Genomic DNA, 20489 nt, shown 5'->3' with positions numbered 1-20489 from the left:
GTTGTTGACCAAATCAAGGGTCAACATTTTGGTGCTTTCATTGAGAGCTGAACTCAAAACCTCCAAGAAGATTAAATGGCGAAAACAACTAGGAAAACTGGGCAAACCTCTGGGAATGTGCCAAACCAACCTCATCCACAAAGTGTAGCTAAGGATGAACCACAGGTGGAATTGGAAGAGGAGGAGATGGATGCTGAAGCTTTAAAGTCGACGTTGATTGTGTTGCAAGAAGAATTAGCTAATTTGATAGCTAATCAAGAGAATGTGGCTGAAACAATGGTGTTGCAGTAGAGGGAGATTTACCGGCAACGCCAAGAACTGAATGAGTGGCAAGCTGACATGGACTGTCGACAAAGAGATGCTACTGTGGCCTTGGAGATAGCCATTCAATTGGCACGAGGACAACCTGCACTTGCCTCCCAACCGGATCAACCACCTAGTACTCACCCACAACAAAATCCACATTCAGAGCATCCCCAACATCACCGCAATCCGCACAACCAATGCATCCTCAGAGGCTAAAGCCACCTCTTGCTGCTCAACAGGAGAGGCATTTCCAAGATCCTAAGTAACAACCACCCTCTCGCGCTTGTCAAGAAAACACCTAGCAGCAAAGGCAGAATAGGGCCGAACAACATCCTAGAAGCCCTAGATGCTAGATGGCTGAACAAAACCCTCTGAGCCAAGGACAACATCCTTCGAGGAGTAGAAGGCAGGTGGAGTCAAGCTCTGCGGTCAGGGGTCTCCCACGACATAATAATGCCAGGGGACCTACCAACCAACATAGACCTCCACCTACCTATCAGGACATTCCAGCAGGGAGAGAGGGAAATAGTGCGAACAACAGGTCGCACCGTCATAGGTCACAATTTAGAGATGGCCATGATTATAATGAGGTAGATTCTGGCAGGAGGAATGTTGGTCGGCGGCAAGAGGAGAGGGGTGAAGGGCAGAACCCCCCGCCAATGGAGAACCGACCAATAAGCTAGAATCCTGGGGACAACCTAAACAGGCTAATGTCTTTGACCGAATAGGTACGAGCAAGAAAAGGCGTAGGGATGAGGATCTGAGGGATGTTCTTAAATGATCGAAGAGAAAGGCACGACGAGTATTTCTCCCCAAAACTTGTTGCTCCAATAGTACCAGATGCTGTATAGGCCCAGCTAGATGCTTTAAATCAGGCCGTCCAACAATTGTTTGGGAATCATAAATCCCATATAGAATTTGATCGAAGAAAAGGCACTCCCTTTGTGCAAAGAATCACTGTGGCAGAGACTCTAAGCAAATTTAAAAATCCGATCTTGCCTAACTTCACTGGATTAGAAGATCCTGTATCTCGCGTTAACAAGTTCGAGATACAGATGGACATCCAAAAGGTGTAAGACGATGCTCGGTGCATAATTTTTCTGGCAACTTTATCCGAAACTACTCAGGTGTGGTTTTACAAATTCCCTCGAGCCAGTATAGTTTCTTGGGAAATGTTCGTAAAAGAGTTTTATGGACAATTCTATGCTGGTCGAGTACATCGAACTGAGGCCAATCAGCTGGTCGAAATACGACAGAAAGAAGGAGAAACCCTGAAGGGGTATATTCAACGATTCATGCGAACAGCTGCTGGGGCCAAGACGGTTGGGGATGAGGGAAATATGATGGCTCTTACTACTGGGGTACGATGCCACTCATCCCCTTGAAACAGTTTGCGAGAGAATGAAGTCAAGAGCACTCAGGAATTTCTGGACCTAGTAGACAGGTATATCAAGCTCGAGGAGGCCATTGCCAATGAAGTAAGGTCTCCTACAGACGATCAGGGCCAGAAAGAAGATCCCACCAAAGCCTCCAATGGATATGGGATGTGATCAAAGTTCAAACAATCTGTCGTATGTGTGCTTAATTTTTTTCATACGCATGGAAAACAAACTATTTGAACTCTGATTTTGACTCTGTAAATTATTTATTGAAAATTAGCGGGATGCCTATTATAACTATACTGTATGTCATCGTGCAAAAAAAAATTGAGTTATAATTTCTTTATGTGTCAAAAATAAAAAATGCTCCTATGGTAAGAGCAAAAATAATGCCCCCACCTAAGAAGCTACCAATAATATATGTAGCTTAAAGAAAATATACATAGTATTTATTATTATGATGGATAAATAAGTAATCATTTATATTTTCTCAATTTTTTTTATTATTTTTTCAGTTGGCATATTTGCACGTTGAATTTATGACAAATTAAAGTGGTTTTTGTATTTTTTATTTTATATTGGGAGAGAGGATTCAAATTTGGAGCATCACAAGTACCACTAAAATTTTAATTTTTATAACTGATTTTAATAAGTAAATTATAAAGTTGGGGGAAAGCTAAACATCAGAAGTAACGTTACATAAACTTAATGGTGCATGATATATAATATGTCATGGCATGTTTTGCAAATTCAATACCTATAAAACTACCTTCTTCTACAATAATGATCGCTTTGTCATTAATTAAGACATCTGAAATATATCATATCTCCAAACAATTCATTACGTGTAAACTCTCATTCATAAAAGCAATTAAACTTGCACTAAAATAGAAATATATAGGAAACAAATGAATTCTAATTGTTGATTTGGAGTCATAGTGGGTGAACTATAAGTTAGTTGAGTAAATACATGAGAAACATATTTTTTGGAGTTATTATTCATAGCATGAAAGCCAAACAGAGAAAAATTATATATAAATGTAATACCTGCTGTTTGTAGTTTTCACCTTTTGGAAGAATATCGGCTTTGTCATTTTATTCAAATATATGGCTTTAATACTCTTTGTGTCCCTTTTACTCAATCAGTCATATGTTAGAACATGTTAATTCTTAAGACCATATATATATTAGACAATACAAGAAATTTGTAAAACGTAGCTCTTAGGATTCTAAATACTTGGATTATGTTGCAATTGTGCAATTTGTTATACCTAATTCATAAATGGATCTGTCTGATCAGGGTGAACTAGTACCTAATAATAATAATAATAATAATAATAATAATAATAATAATAATAATAATAATAATAATAATAATGTATATGTATATATATATCATCATATTCTCACATATGTAAGCTCTCTAACGAATATTCAACCGTGATATTAAAAAATATAAAAACTCTAGAAAAAGGCTTTTCAAATAGTTAACTAATAATTATACATATGTTCTCTGTATTTCATGGCTATACAGGCAGGTAGAGGTAAACTGTGGTACATAAGCATGTGGCAGGTGGCTTTATTATTTGCATATTTAACTCTTCTTATTCGAACACCAAATAGTTGTTTCAGATACCAATCTTTACAAATTACACCACGTAACAAGAACATCATATCTTAATGGTTTGTTTCAATTTTAATTACCAGTCCCAACAATGACACACACGTACCTGGATGGTCTATAATAATAATAACAACAACAGTGGTCTAATTTTTAATAACATTTTAAAATTATAATGAATGATCTTCTAGGCCAATAATATATACAATTGGACCTCCCTTTATTTTATTTTTCAATGTCTTTTGAAACCTGCTGTGTTTGTGACCCGACCCAATCCGAAACGTTCACGGTGCGATATTTACGGTGATATTAAATTTTGAAAAAAATTGAGTTCTATAGTGGTAGATGAAAGATCAGGTCATCCGAGATCTCGTAGAACACTTTTTGTATCATTTAGTTTCGATATAATAATTTTTCAATCCTCAGTTTGTAGTTTTTTCCTTTTGAGATTTCCACGTAAATTTATGTGTTCTTCATGTTTTGCATATTATATTTTTCTACAAAACCAAAAGATAGTTTGACGGTAATTAGAGAAATGATAGTGGCATAGATTTGATAATAAACTCAATAATATAGGTAATAATATTACACATATAGCAGAAAAGGTTTCACGAGAAATTTTTTCAAATATATGACTCCAATATATAATAACCTTTTCTTTTCCCGTACGTGAAAGATCTATTTTAACATGCAGCTTAGAACGCAAGAAGCAACACCAAGGCACCGAACCCCATCAAGAGGCCAGCTCGGAAGCTGGTGGCATAGGTGGCCGGTGCAGCAGATATTGGTGCTGGCGCGGACAGGTGAGAACCGGTAGAAGGAGCACTAGGAGACAGTGATAACGGCGTGCCGTTCTCCATGGGCGAGTCATCAGAGTACGTGGATGGAGGAGCTGCCGTTGGCTCGGCGTCGGGTGCATCTGCCGCGGGGCTCGGTGGGGTCGGAGGAGAAGAAGGTTTTGGAGTAGAGGTAGTAGGAGGAGAAGATGGTTTTGGAGTAGAGGGAGTAGAAGGCGTAGCTGCAAGAGTTGTGATTTCAAGCTTCATTCCTGAGCTGCAATGTCCTGATGTTCCACAAATGAAGTACCTCTTTCCTGGAGAAGTTAGAGGAATGACTGAACTGCCATCATTGTAAACCTGAATCAGGTTACTTGGCTGGCAAGCATCGTAGTCTGATTTTGGAACTTCAATCACGTTATGGTTTGGAGAATATTGGAAACCTTAGAAAAATCGAACAAAAATCGTCAAAACTACAAGTAAGTATTCTTTTTTCTTCAAAATCTAAAGCTTGGTTTTGATCCATATATACTATATAAAATAGAAAAAAATAAACAATATTGATGCAAAGTACAAGATCATTCACAGATGATGATTTTATTTAATTCAAAATGTGTATCATATCAAGTTATTTTATTATGCTTACTGAGACTGTCTCCGACTAAAAACGTCTGAGATGATACCCAAGTTTGTAGGTCGGTGATCTGGTCCCACGCACCATTGGCGCCTCCCACTGTGTAAGTTGCTGCCATGGCGAGTTGAATGAGCATGGCTGCCATAACAGGCAGACTTAATAATACTCTTTGCATTGCCATGTTCGGATTGATTGGTCTAGAATAGAAGAGATGATCAGACTTGAACAGGGGAGATCGATACAGAGAGCAGCTAATGATATATTTTGTCAGTGAAAGAAATATGGGATGTGGGTTTGGGCATAGGAGTTATATATATAACGTTGTCTAAAGGGACAAAGAGAATAACTTTCGTAGAGAAAAATGTTTGTCGTTTGATTTAGTCGTTGAGAGTTGGTTTAAGTCTAATGACAGGTTGTTTTATTGGGTTTCTAATTTTATTATTTATTTTGGATCAATAATATAGCATTTTTTTTTGGTATTAAGAAGTTTGAAAATGAAACTATAATCCACCACTGCTTGCTTCACTAGCATGTTTTGATATTAGAGAACAGAGAAAGCTAATATATTTCTCTTCCCATTACTAATAGATATTTATTTAATTATATATAAGTACTGGCAAGACTAGGACAGGTGTAAGGAATATAGTAAAAATAAAAATAATAATGTATATGGAGTTGTTAATGGTGTTCACATGAAAGGTGCACCTAATCCAAGCAAGCAATCATCCAACCCACAATTGCAGCTAGCTAGGGAATGAATAAACAAAATATATGCGCAGCGGTTAGTGTTTGGGTAATATATATATGCAGGCACGACGTCCAAACTTGGTCAATAAAAGCAATATATTTATATTATGGGGAAAGTGTATCGAACATTAGATCTAGCTAGGGTCTGGTTTGATCGATTTAGAAAAAGTCAACACGAAGCGATCATATCAACAATTTATACATTAATTATTAATGATCAAAACCATTAAATTATTTATGAGTAAACACACGCCACCAAATTATCTAGTGTTTTTTTTTAATGGAAATTTTCAAAACTATTTGCAATTATAGAAGTACATATTGAAAGATCAAGAAGTTTTGTGAGATTAGTAATAGCGTGGAATAAAATCAGTGCATCTCAATATTGTACATAATAAGCTGCTTATTTATTTATTTGTGATGTACTATAGTTGAGTTCTGCCATGGTATATATAATTATATTTTATATATATAGTATTTAGTTATTATGTCATTATTTATTTATAGATAATGGTTGAGATCACTTGTAAAATTGTCTAAAATACTTCAATAATTATGTCAATCCAGAATATATGAAATTAATATTTTTATCAAATATAATTACTGCCAGTAATACAAAATAGAGTGTTGCAATTTGGCACCTTAAAGTGTCAAATACTACATGATGTAGTATTCTATGATTGGTTAGTGGTATCTCATTATACTTGAGTGTTGTTATTTGACACTTTATGGTGTCCAACAGCACATGAGGTGACACCTCATGATTGGTTAGCGATACCCTATAATACTTATTACATTCAAATAAGTGGGACCTGATATTGGATTGCACCAATAGCGATATCCCACCTCCTTGTGGTGTTGAGCACCAGTAATGCCCCTTAGCAATTCTCATTATACTTATTAAAATTAAATAAGTGAGAATCGATATTGAATTACACCAATATCATTATGACACTTAGTTGTGTTGTTAGGCACTAGTAATGCCTCATAGCAATTCTCTACAAAAATAACATACCATTTGTATTTTTGGAAACAAAATAGAACCAAATACTCTTAGAATAATTAAACAAGTAAAGAGGGCACTATAGACAAAACATCTGCTTGCATTGGCTCGAGGCCCAAGTGGCTTTCCACTATTAGACTATGTGTTGAAAAAGTTTGTGATATTCAATTTGGACAGACCAAATTAAAAACAAAAAAACATTTGATCCGATTTTGTGGGATTGCCCTTGGGTAAGAATTTTTTCTCAAATGTCTATAATATGAAGATGCCAACCAAAGCAAATAAGTTAGGTTGGCTAGCTCATCTCTCTACGAATGATCAAGCCAAATTATGCTCTAATTCATGTCAAATACTACTATGATAAATGTCGTTAATGATATGTTAGAGCATTTTTTTTATTCATTTGATAGATTATATATCTTCCATAGAAAGTGTGTGGGCTCATATTTATTGGAGCTTGAATTTTAGTAAGAAAAAGCTAAGAAAAAATGCAAGGAAAGAAAAAAGTGTGGAAAAGAAAAAAATGAGTGGAAAATTTTTTTCTTATAAAAATATTTTCTCATTAATAAAATCAGAAGGAATGAAATAAATTCTTTATCGAAAAAAAAAAATTATATTTATATAATTTATTAAATTTTTTTGTCGATATACAATTTTTTTAATAAATTCTACTCCTCTAAACACATTCATTTTCTCTCTAGCTTTCTCTACATTACTTTTTTCTATCTACCAAAATACAATATTACTTTTGCTTACAATTTTTCTCTTACTTTCGCTGTTGCTTACAATTTTTCCCTCACTTGCACTTTCTCTCTAAACAACCAAATGTCTACACCAATTTCTTTTCACTTTCTCTCTAAACAAACAAACATCTATACTTTAATATATGTAAAAATGTATGTATATACATACATATTACGTTATAAAATAAATACTACTCCAAAAAATCTCTCTCTCTCTCTCTCTCTCTCTATATATATATATATATATATATATATGCTATAATCTGCAATATGAATGTTAAACTCGTTGAGAGACATAGAGGGAGCCAAGCAAAATTAGTTTTACCCACTCACCACTTTTTATTGAACTTCACTAGTTTTTTTCCCCTTTTGTCTACCCAAAATCCAAGTTCCATTGTAATCTAGTCATTTAAAATTGGATTTTAAGTGCTATAAAGTGTCCCACATAGAAAATATGTCCATGTAGGCACATTTAACCATTTATAAAAACATGAATTTTTTTTCTTCTATTATCTAAATTAACTTTCCATTTTACTTTTTATAATCTTTCATTCTATAATTTATAAAAAGGTTAAATGAGGTGTTTTATAAATATGATAAATTACTTTTTATTAACTTGGTTGGTTATATATCAATTTTTTGTAATATTTTTTCCCAAACGAATACAAAATTTAGCATAATGATGAAGAAATTCCAATTAAGAAACATCTAAAATCTTATAATTCCATATAATAAGATATTTAGTTTATTATTAGTACGTGACAGACACAAACAATTATTACTAGTTTGCTAAATATATATATATATATATGATCTTTTATATATATAATTTAGTCTATAGAAGATTTTGATCTTATATTTCAACTTATAATTATTAGTTATATAAAAGTTTATTCTACATTCAAAAATAATTTATTTTTATTAAACATAATGACTAATAATTTCATATTCGCAATAAATAAAATATTATTAATATAAAATTGAAAAAAAGGACAACGAGCATGACTATACAGGAATATAATTATAGTCGAAATAACGTGGATGGAAATATATGTCTCGTATAATTTGCATACTATTCCTTCAATTTTCATTATTTATTTTTTAAATACAATAAGCTTCATAAATTATTCCCTTCCTTGAATATGCAAAATATAAAATTAATCAAACTCACAATGAATTATTTTAAGCGCGAGGTGACCGATGGCGCCGACGGCATGGCAGAAAGAAGGTAAGTGGATGTGGTGGCCGGAGGGAAGTGCTCATATGGCTGAGACACAAGAAGATTGTAGGGACCCAATTAGACAATGAGCCCTTTTGAGCTCTCTCAACTATTGGAAAAATAATAAAAACATTCGTTGATAAAATTATCACAAACGAGAAGACTACTGAAGTTTGAGAAATTTTAAGGTCTATTCTCTCTCTCTCTCTCTCTCTCTCTCTCTCTCTCTATATATATATATATATATATATAATTGGAAATCTCAAAAAAATTGAAGAGTTACGTTGTACTATATATGTACTTCCAGGACTTATAATAACAATGAATCGAAATACAAGATTCACCTACAAATATTGTAAAACCTTGTATATATACATATAGTTGTAATTTGTAGGGAATCACTACGCACGTGCCTCGCTAATAATCGTACAAATTGTGCTTCACCAATATTAATGGATATAGTAGATCCACCCGATTTGTTTATTTAATACTTATGTCCTCTTTTAGAAGAAATCAACAATAATACACTGCAGAAAAGGTGATCTAGCGACCACCAAATTGTTTTTATAAATGGAAATTATCAAAAACTATTTGGAATTATAGAAGTAACAAGAGATTAATAGCGTAAAGTAAATAAATGCATCTGTTTGCACTTAGTATAAGTTGCATATTTATTTATTTATATTGACTTATGGTGCACTATATATATATAGCTTTTTCTAGACGAACTATAATTTACTTCTGTTGTATAATGTTGCAACTTCCATACAACAAGTCTCAACAAAGATCAAAATATTAGTGGAAACAATCTTACAATAAAGCATAAAGTTAAAAGAAATGAACACCAAACGATTTATACTAGTTCATATCAAATGTTGATCAAACATCCAGTTTAAGTAGTGCTAATTGAATCCTTTGCATCTCGAACCTAGTCTTTATTACTTGGGTTCTCTTGGATGCGGTGTGGCTGCTTCCTGGGTTCTCTATGGGTAGATCTATTGTGAAAAATGGTGAGAACTAATCACCTCCACTATCTATTTTAATCTGATACTTTTGTAGAACCTATGACTAGAAATATATATAGGGTATACAAGAATAATTACATTAATCACAGAAATAGGAATCGATTCCTATTATTAGGAAATCCAAAGATCAAACATTAATATCCCATTTTTTCTAACCGTCAACACTCCCTCAAACTGGACTATAGATATTGATGAGTCCAAGCTTGTTTACAAGAAAATCAAATGCTTGTTCAGATAGTCCCTTCGGGAGAATATCACCTAGATGTTGATCAGTGTGCACATATCTAATGTTGATAATTCCTCTATCAATTTTTTCTTTAATGAAGTGACGGTCAACTTCCACGTGTTTGGTTCTGTCATGATGTATAAGGTTATGTGCAATGCTGATAGTAGATTGGTTGTCACATTAGAGCTGAATAGGAGCTTCATATTCAACCTTCAATTCTTCTAGTAGACGTTTGATGCATATAGCTTCACACACTCCATGTGCCATGACTCTATACTCTGCTCCTGTACTGCTTCTTGCCACCACAGTTTGCCTTTTACTTCGTCACGTGACCACATTCCCCAATACCATTGTGCAATATCCAGATGTAGACTTTCTATCATCAACTGAACCGGCCCAGTCTGCATATGTGAACACTTCAACCTTTCTCTCAGTTGTCTTCCTGAAAAAGAGGCCATTTCCTGGTGTTTGCTTGAGATATCTCATAATTCTATTCACTACATTGAGATGTCCCTGACATGGATCATGCATGTATTGACTGACTAGACTCACTACAAAAGCAATGTCGGGTCTAGTATGTGAGAGGTAGATGAGTTTTCCTACCAACTGTTGGTACTTCCCCTTGTCAACTAGACTTCCTTCAAACATTTTTCTTTTGTCTCCAAGCTCAATTGGAGTTTAGCTAGGCTTGCTTCCGAGCATGCTTGTCTCCTTTAGAAGATCTTGAGTGTATTTTCTCTGGGACACGGAAATACCTTTTTTACTTCTAGCAAATTCCATACCCATAAAACATTTGAGAGCATTGAGATCTTTGACTTCGAACTCCTTTCCCAACATTTCTTTGATTGAGTTTTTCTCCTCAGTGTGATTATTAGTGATAATTATGTCATTAACATATACGATTAGTACCATAATTTTTCCATTTCCTGAGTGTTTGACAAAGAGAGTGTGATCAGTCTGGCCTTGTATATATCCAAGCCCTTTGAAAACTTTTAGGAAACAATTAAACCATGCTCGAGGAGATTTTTTCAAGCCATAGAGTGATTTGTTCAGTTTGCAGACTATGGTTGTCTTGAGAGATTCTTCAAATCCCGGAGGTTGACTCATATACACTTCTTCTTCAAGTTCCCCATTAAAGAATGCATTCTTTAAATCAAGTTGATGCAATTCCCAATCCATGTTAACAGCTAGCGAGAATAGAACTATGATAGTGTTGAGTTTGGCAACTGGAGCGAACGTTTTCGTGTAGTCAATTCCATAGGTTTGAGTAAACCCCTTGGCAACTAACCGAGCTTTGTACCTCTCAATAGATCCATTTGCATTTTATTTGACGGTGAACACCCATTTGCACCCTATTACCTTCTTGTCTGGCGGTAACTCCACTAATTTCCACATTCCATTACGTTTAAGTGCTCTTATTTCTCCAAGCACTGTTTCTTTCCACTGGGGAGAATCAAGTGCTTCTTCGATATTCCTGGGAATCACAACATTTGATAGATTCGAGGCGAAAGCTTTAAATGGAGATGACACTTTTGAGTAAGAAATGAACTTTGAAATGGGGTGTTGGGTGCATCATCTGGTTCCTTTCCTTAATGCAATAGGAATATCTAGATCTGACTGTTCGTTAGATGGGAGAATTCCTGGATATTTTGAGGGAAGTGGTTCCATCACTGGATTGGGCGTTTGACTGTGCTGAGAATTTGTAACTTGTTTATTTCTTTCTCTCCTAGAATACACCGGAATCTCTTTCTGTACGTTTTGTTCTTGAGGATGTTCTTCTGGTTCAGTGATTTTAGGAGAGGTTGGTGGATTTTCTGGAGAGATAGTTGGATTTCCTTGTTCAGAAGGGAAAGTCTGGATATCTAGTTTAGAAGAAAGTGGAGTGGAAGAGGTAAATGGAAAATGAGTGGTTAAGGGTAATTCTAACCCCCACGGCCACTGAGCTTCTTGCTGGTGATGGTTGAGCTCCCCCTGAAGTGATGTGGGAATGAAGTAAGGAGTATCCTCGAAAAATGTGACGTCACATGAGATGAATGTTTTTTTAGTGAGGGGACAATAACACTGATAACCATTTTGGCTAGGAGAGTAACCCCAAAACACAGTCTTAATGGCTCTAGGATCAAATTTATTCCGATGGTGGGAGTGAACATGCACAAAGGCAATGCGACCAAATAATTTAACTGGTAGAGTATTTGTAGAGGTGTGAGGATATAGATATCGAAGAATAGAATATGGTAGTGCAACCAAATACTTTAACTGGTAGAGTATTTCCACGTATGCCGATATATCGCAGCATAGGGGTCGATATATCGCCTACGGAAGATACGAAAAACACGTCGACTTTTGCACAAACGAAAACACGAGCCTGTGATATGCTGGTAGGGGCGATATATCGCCTACCCTAGGTGATATATCGGCTCCAGTGGCATGTTTTCAAACTTTGTAGAAACCGAGCTTGATTCATTCCTTAACCTCTTGATTTTCCTCTGAACGATTTTGACCGAGTCCAAGGCTCCTGTTGAACGAATATTCAAATATTTTTCAATTAATATTCATTATTTTATTCAAGCTAAAATGAGATATTTTCATTCCTTGAACTCTATAAATAGGACCTAGTGCCCAGCCATTTATCTAATTCTTCAAGCTGTGTCAGAGCCTTCAAGCTGCTAGGGTTACTATAGAGTGATACACTTGGGTTTGGGATAAAAACTTTATCATCTTAAGCTTCATAAACACTTGGGAAGTAAGATATAGTGTGTTTTCAATATTGAGGTGTAGATCGGTTCTAGGGCATCCGAAGGTATTCCTATTCTTAAGTTCATTTCTATATGGTTCTTTAGTTTTCTTTACTCAAATCCTAACTTGTTGTTTTCGATTCTTGGTTAGGTATTTAAGTTCTTTGAACTTAAGGTTTCTTTTCGGTAAGCTTCTTCTTGGTGGTTTAGTTCTCTTCTTTATCATCTCTTTTCTTTAGAAATACTCACCATTCTTATTGTTGGTTTTAGGAGTGTTCCAAATTCCGTCCTTGCTCTCAAATATCCTGGTGTTGGTAAGGAAAATATGATAGATTTTATGTGTATTTATATGTTTATGTTATGATATGTTTATGCTATGATATGTATATGTATGATATGTTTTTAGTCCTTGAGTATATGATTTGTTTAGATAACAAGCATATAGTTTGTTTAGATAACAAGCATATAACTTGTTTAGATAACAAGCCCTAATAATATATTCCTTGGGCATATGATTTGTTTAGATAATGAACCCCATAAATTTATATGACTTGTTTATATAACAAGCCCTGTAAATTTATGGGCATATGATTGCCTAGCTAGCAAGCCCCAAGAAGAATGATGGCCATTGTAGTCTTACAGGATATATATGTTTTTTTTTGTATATGTTTATGCTATCTTTTTATGCTTATATGTGTTAGTATATTTTCCTTGTTGGGCATTAGGCTCACTCCTTTATTTTTAATGTGATGTAGGAAAATAGATATGGAGGCGGAAGGATTTTTGGTAGCTTGGCTTGTATATTAAGGATGAAGGGATTCAATGGACTGTGTGAAGATTCGAGGACGACGTTATTTTTAGTCTCTTTAAATTATGTTTTTATGTATTTTCCGCATTTAGCTTTGTAAACAACTTCATTTAATTTAAATTTATGTTTTATTTTAAAAAAATGGGATCCCATACTTCATTTAATAAAGTTATGAATATTTCGTATGCATGTTTTCTAAAAAACAGTGGCTATGTCTAGTAGTTTTAATGGTTGGGTCATTACAAGGACAACCATACTTCCCTTTAGTCGCAGATCCAGCTAAGTTTTTCATGCACAATGAAGGTGGAAAATTGTATACAACGAGCATTATTGACCGACAACTATATGTAGAACTCATATTTTTGTAAGGGTTGATCCCATCAGCAGCAAGTCCTAGTCGAAGGTTGTATGGTTCAAGTGAAAAATCTAGCCATCTCTCATTTGCCCATCCATTCTTTTATTAGTTGAATGCCACTTTAAGCATGCAATTGTCTCTTCATTTCTGAACATCCTTTGAAACCTTGGTGTAATAGGAAAATACCTTAACAATTTTGCAGGCTGCCCTTGTAGAATCTCCTTTGTGTGTTCATTTTGCTTCCATCTTGGATAGTGACAGGTGGGACACACTTGGGAATTAGCATTTTCTTTTATGAACAAGCAACAATCATTCACACAAGCATGTATATGCTTATAGTTCAAATCAAACATCTTTAGAAACTTATTAATTGTATACATAGATGTTAGTAGGAGATTATCTTTTGGCAACATTGCTTTAATCATCTCCAACATCTCACAAAAGCCAACATCTGAGAATCCATGCTTTGTTTTTAGATTGTATAGCTTGAAGATGGATGAAATTTTGGTGTATTTCAAACAACCTTCATACAATGGAGATTCAACATCTCCTAATAGACTATCAAAATCATCATCGTTGTTATCATCATCCAAATCATTGACATTACTTGAACATACTCTAGCAACCCGAAATAAATTATATGTAGAGCTTGTCTTTGTCATGCTACTTTTAACTAGATCTTCCCCATGATGAAACCATGTTTTGTATGATTTGTCCATGCCGTACAAAACTAAGTGTTCTACAACTTCCGAAATGTCTTAGATTCTGACATTTGTTGCATAGACAAAGAATCTTACTTGGAAAATTGGCATTCATTACTGCAGTCTTCACAAACTCCCTAGCTTTTCTCTTATATTCATTTGTAGCTCTACAATTTTGAAGGATACTTCAATAATAAAATACCAAACCTTAAACTTAAACTATATAATTTATTTGCTAACCTGTTAAGATGAATCCAAGTTTTACCCATATGCATATCATAAGCATAGATATAAAAAAGCTAATCACAACTCATATGTATAATGTTTATTATTCAAACCCTAAGGTTGGGGACATGAAAACTAACCTTATTCACACTCCCAGATGAGATATCTGTCAATATAATTAAACCAATTCAAGCAAACACAATTTATTTGTAAGAAGATAGTACATAATTCTAGATAAAATCCGACATCAATTCCCATATAATAGTGACCTAACCATCTATCAATACCAAGTAAAACAATTCAAACAACACACAATAAGTTTTCTTCCTTATATCACCACAACACACAAACAAATTTTCCAGAACCTACTTCTCTAAGACACACAAGTTTTCAACTTTTCGTTATCACCGCAACACACAATTTTAATATCAGAATCTACTTCTCTACGGATGAATATTTAAGATAATCAAACTCCTCTAACATTTGTATGATATTAGTAAAAGAGTTAAGAGAACATACTTACGTACCTCTTGCAATTAATAATCAAGTAAATTAACTTTGCAATGCTCCTTGCCAATTCGATCCACAACCTAAAGAATATAATCAATACCTAAAAGATTAATACAAAATTAAAATTAAATGATAAAATAAGTAAAAAATTTCTTTTATATATTAATTTTTGGGTATATATGGTTATCATATTATTATAGGGACTAAGGAAAAGAATAGTCAAAACTAACAGTGTTGAATAAAAATGAAGAATCATCATCCAGAATGTGTTCTTTGTCAGCATAAACAAAAGCATTTTTGAATAAAATAATGTTTTGACTATTTAGCATTTGATGTTTTTTTGTATTGAATGCCCACCAAAAAGAGAAGGAATATATATATATATATATATAATATGAAAAATGTTACAACACTAATAAAACTAAAGCATAAAAAAAGTTTGGAGTTTAGTGAAATAAAGAAACCTGGTAAAAATTTACAACAACAATAATTGCTAATATATATATACACATAATTAAGAAGCATAGTTATTAAACATCATTATTATTAAGAAGTTATATAGCTAGTTAAAGAGATTGATTGACTAGCTACAATAATTGTCGTCAACTATTTAAACAAAACATACCCAAAATAATTAATTTTTGAGTTACTTAGCAAACAAAAATCAAGAATTTATTGTGAGAATAACAACAAGCTAAGAGTTTAACACAAGGCATCACCTTCCACAATCTACATTTGTCAGACAAAGCTCATATTTCTTGCTCTACTGCTTAAGTTGAGCTCTTATGTGAAATTATACAAGTTTCCAAGTAACTTGGTTTCTCATATTTAAAAAAAAAATGCTTGATGGTCTCCCTGTACTCATGCCCATCGATGCCAACTTGTAGGTACCGGCCGATGTGTAAATTCCTATTTCAAATGATAAAGTCGCTAAGTGGGCTATTGTTAATCCAAAATAACAACAACAAGAATAATAACTAGTAGTAATAATAGTAAAAAAAAAGGATTTTGGACACAGAATACTATGAACCTTGTAAAAATATGTATTTTTTTGTATAGCCTTTATAATTTGATGTGTCATAAACTAGAACATATATAACTTATCGAAAATAACACATGAATATGCAGTAAAGATGTGCATAGGTAAATATATATATAATTTAAATAAGCACATAACAACATACTCAATAAAATTAAGATAGGTTTTAAGAAAAGTGAGCACTAAAGCTTAAGAATAGATCTTGATCTAATAGAGTAGCAAGTTGAGATGAAGTGAGGTGACTTATCAATTATTGCTTCTGTTTTTTAATGGTTGAAAATAGGGGAAGTCTTATTTAGATTTGGAATACTAGTGCAGTCAAATATGATATTAATAACTCCGTTATTTTTCTTTTCATATTTTCATGAAACTTGAAAAGGTAAAATGCAACATCCTATTATTAGCTGATACAAACTTGATTGATACTTTTCATATTGGCTTAAATGAACTTTAACATTTTATATATATATATATATATATTACATATCACCTAAGCAAATTAGCGTAGTCATTGATGATTGTTGCTTATTATGACCATGGAAATGTGTCCCTAAAGCTAATGTGGAGGGTGGGTCTTGGCAAGTCACACGATTAGTGGATCAGAAGCTATACATATATAATGTACAAAGTACCCAAATAGAAAAATCTTGGAAGACATGGAGAAGAGTCATCTAGCATTGAACACATAATTGCTAGCAAACCAAATTTAACTTATCCTTATATAATAATAAGAAGTAAAAAAACTGCTAGGAAACTCACATAAATTCTAACAAGATAAACTCGCATATAAAATATATTGCATTATTAAATTTACAAGTATATATAAAACCAAACACTAGTTTTACATAAAAAGAGAAGCATGTATGTTACCAAACGGTTGAACTAGTATGCCCACAAATTCATTTCATAGGTCTTGATTTTAGGAGTTTCAAATATTCTTGGTGACATGATATTCTGGTTTTTTCCCCTATCTTTAATCGAATGTTATGCTTATTTCTATCTTAAGAAAAGATTAAAATAATATTCCACAAAGATTCTAATAGCCAAATAACGCTTAAAATATGTGGTCTTGTCCTATGTTATAGTAGTTAAATATAAGAAATAGATGGATATCAACATACTCTTATTCTTAATCAACTAAGTCATAAAGTTTTATTTAGGAATTTTCAGTTGGAGAACAAACATGCTTAGCTGACTTATTTATATAGATATTATATTTATTAAATACATAAAAATGAATGCCAGGGGATATCTTCCAATGCATGATAAGAAAATCTAAAGAGAAATTGTATCAAACACATTGTCTGCATTTGTAAGAATAAAATAAAATATATAAAGATACTGCGTGAGATTAGAAAAAAATTGAGTTACCTTAATAGTCTTAACTAGAAGCTTCAACTACAAATCAACATGATCCAGAGATGACTTATTGACTTGAAGCTTTTTCATAGTAAGGAAAAGGTACAAAAATCACATCTAATAATAGAGAGATATCAAATATTTAAATATTTAGAGAGACCCAAAAGTGGTCACTCCTCTCTTCTTCTTTTTTAAGTTCAAAACAATTAAATAATATATCAGTATGAAGAGATAAATAAAATAAAAATGAAATAGAGAGAAGAAAAAATATTACCTTGTTGTTTACTTTCTGACCAAACAGAGAGAAGCAAGACCATTTCTCCAAATCTTAGAAAATAGGAATAAATAAGAAGAAATTGAGATAGATATAACGAGAAGAGAAAATCGTCCACAATCATAAACAATAAATAAAGCATAGAGGAAGAAGATAATATAATGATGACATATATATATTTGTGTGTATATTTATAGAGAGAGAGAGAGAAATTGAAGAGACACTACCTTAGTAGGACCGTTCTAAGGTTTGGGAATGCTCAGAGGCATGTGGAGCCAAAATCAATTAGCAATATGTTCCAAAGAAGGCCAATATAATGTGTACTTATGATTTTCTAATATAAAATAGCTTATCATGTGTCTAACCAGAGAGAAATGTAAAGAGACAAAGATAAAGTGTTGGGTCTGTCCAACTGTTGAGGCTTGAAGATGGAGGCTGCATTCGAGAAAAGTGGTTGTGTTAAAGGTTCAATCTTTACCAAAAAAATTTAGCTAGGGTTAGGGAGAATATAGAGGGCTACCAGGAAGCAAAAAGAAGGGGGAAAAGAAAGTTTACTATATATAATAGGGAAAATAATATAACACACATAATTTCATTTAGCGCTTTTTTTTTCTTCTGTTGCCACGTTTTAATTTAATTTGTTTGGCTTACCTCATTTTTCTTATACATATATGATAATACTTTTTCAATAGTCTTATAATGATGTGTTATTGAAAAAGGATTTTGGTGTAGTGGATAGAGCCATTCCTACTATGGAGATCGCCAGACGAGTAGTGGTCTTAGATCGGCTTTCCTTTGAAGCAAAGAAATGAAGACTGCTCATAACCAATGAGAACCTGAGGAGAGTTGGTTTGCTCGATACCCACCATGCCAATGAAGAAGGCGTTACTGGTGGAGGAACTGCTGAGGAAGCAGTAGAGGAAGGACTGAGGCGTTCTAACTAGTCTAAAGCAATCTCTGTCCCTCAGAGGAAGACAACGGGGATCCACATAAGGGAACAAGGTGATGCTCCTCGCCCTCGAGCCTCAGCACTTTCTGTTGACAAAGGAAAAGGTAAGAAAGTTCTAGAAGGTGAGGAGGATGAGCCCATGTCTTCTAACGATGATGAGGGGATTCCACATAATATAATATTCCTTTTTGTTGTGTGTATGCTGTGGTCGTAGGCTGTTTTGAAAAGTCTTTTGAGTTATATAACATTTTGTATAAGTATACTGCTTATTTATAAATTTTCATGATCTAATACACTCGAATTTTTTTAACTACAGCCTTGTCTGATTCAGAGATGTTCAATCTCTATGCTTCCCCTCCAGCTTCGGCCAAAAAGAGCACCAAGAGAAATGTGACTCCAGGAGTCGGCTCGAGCAAAGAGCTAATAGCAAAGCAGCAAAGGAGTGATCCTCTTGCTTGCAGATCTTTTGCTACTCCTTTGACGATGCCTTCCAGCAAAACGACACAAACTCGTCCCGTTGTTGCTCTTGAGCAGTAGGACACTCCATCCCCTGCTCGCAGAATGGATCCTCTCCCAGACAAGAAGGAACGAGTGAAGGAGAATTTGAAGGCAAGTGCTTGCTCCATCTCTTCCTGGGTCTAGACCATTGTTCAACAATCATCGAGCGTTGATGCTATCTTCAAGCATAGAATGCGTCGGTCGACTTCAGCCTTGGATGAGCACTGTCCGAGATCCTTTTGCTGAGTTGCTCTCTATTTGCTTCTCAATATTTTCTTTCATGTCTTATACTTGTTTATTCCTTTCATGTGCTTCATCCTATCTTGCTTTGTTTCTATAGGGTGTTATTACTCTCACCAACACTCATGTCGAAGCAGTCAAACTCAAGGACACCTTGAGGAAATCATGGGATGTCATAAAGCACTTTAAGGACAGCCACACTCTCCAATTTCTATCTGCTCGGGAATTGCAGAAGGACCTCGATAGCATAAATAATTAGATCAATAATAAAAGCAAAGTGATCAAGGTGCTCGAGGAGTCAGGGGCAAAACTCAAGTGCCAGTTGGAGGAGCTTGAGGAGAAGAAGAGCAGTGTCAATGTTTGTGTTAAACAATTTGAGGTGCAATAGCTCAAGTCAGTAGAGGAGAAGAAGCTTATCGAGGAAGAGCTTCAGCATGAAAAAGAGTCTCACTCCTCAAACTTGAACAAGTTCAAGAGTGCGACCATCAATTGTTTTTTCATGTTTTGGAAAAACAATAAGGAGGCCAACTTTTACTACATCCCCACTCATCTTTGCGACAAAGAAATCACCAAGTACGTTGCTCGAGAAGAGGAGGAGCTTGCTGCTGTTGTTGAAGAAGTCCCTACCACTCCTGGAGTTGAGCAAGAGGAGCTTGAAGGGGAAGATTTTGATGTATTGGAGCCTTGGGGAAGGCATCTTATTTTTTTTATTTCACCTTGGAGCTTAAGGTTCTTGGTGCAAAAACAATGGCTGGCTGAGCAGCTTTTAATCTCGAATAATATGTGTGTTTAACCAAATTTTGACTGGATAATATCGCTACTACGAATAAGACACGTGGCGTCATACCACATTAAATTGAGAATGCTGGTCAGAATGAGTAGCTGCTCGAGGAGGCTATGTCAGATTATAAAAGGTTTTTTTTGCAAAGAGCCAATAACCTACTCGATGATGAAGCAGACTAGTGACATCTCATTAAGTTGCTCGAAGTACAAGACTTGTTTGTTAAGCAGTACGCTTTACCCAAAGATCTGGGTTTTACGAGGCACTATCAAATATTCCAAGATATTTATGTAATTGATATTTAAATTTTATTATTCCTATGTATTGATCCCACAC

At 34.2% G+C, this 20489-nt stretch overlaps 1 protein-coding gene across 1 annotated transcript; it reads right to left on the bottom strand.

The window, feature by feature from the left end:
* Positions 1-3953: 3953 nt before the first annotated feature.
* Positions 3954-5037, bottom strand: LOC133815946 (uclacyanin 1-like). The gene is made up of 2 exons (XM_062248698.1): positions 4729-5037; positions 3954-4525 (listed from the first exon to the last, which is right to left on the bottom strand). The coding sequence occupies exons 1-2, from the start codon at positions 4895-4897 to the stop codon at positions 4002-4004; spliced, it is 693 nt and encodes a 230-aa protein (XP_062104682.1). The 5' UTR covers positions 4898-5037; the 3' UTR covers positions 3954-4001.
* Between the last annotated feature and the right edge of the window lie 15452 nt (positions 5038-20489).

Source organism: Humulus lupulus, chromosome 2 (assembly GCF_963169125.1).
Source record: "Humulus lupulus chromosome 2, drHumLupu1.1, whole genome shotgun sequence".
NCBI classification, from domain to species: Eukaryota; Viridiplantae; Streptophyta; class Magnoliopsida; order Rosales; family Cannabaceae; genus Humulus; species Humulus lupulus.
The sequence above is the reverse complement of the archived record's forward strand: the minus strand, read 5'-3'. Positions and strand labels throughout refer to the sequence as shown.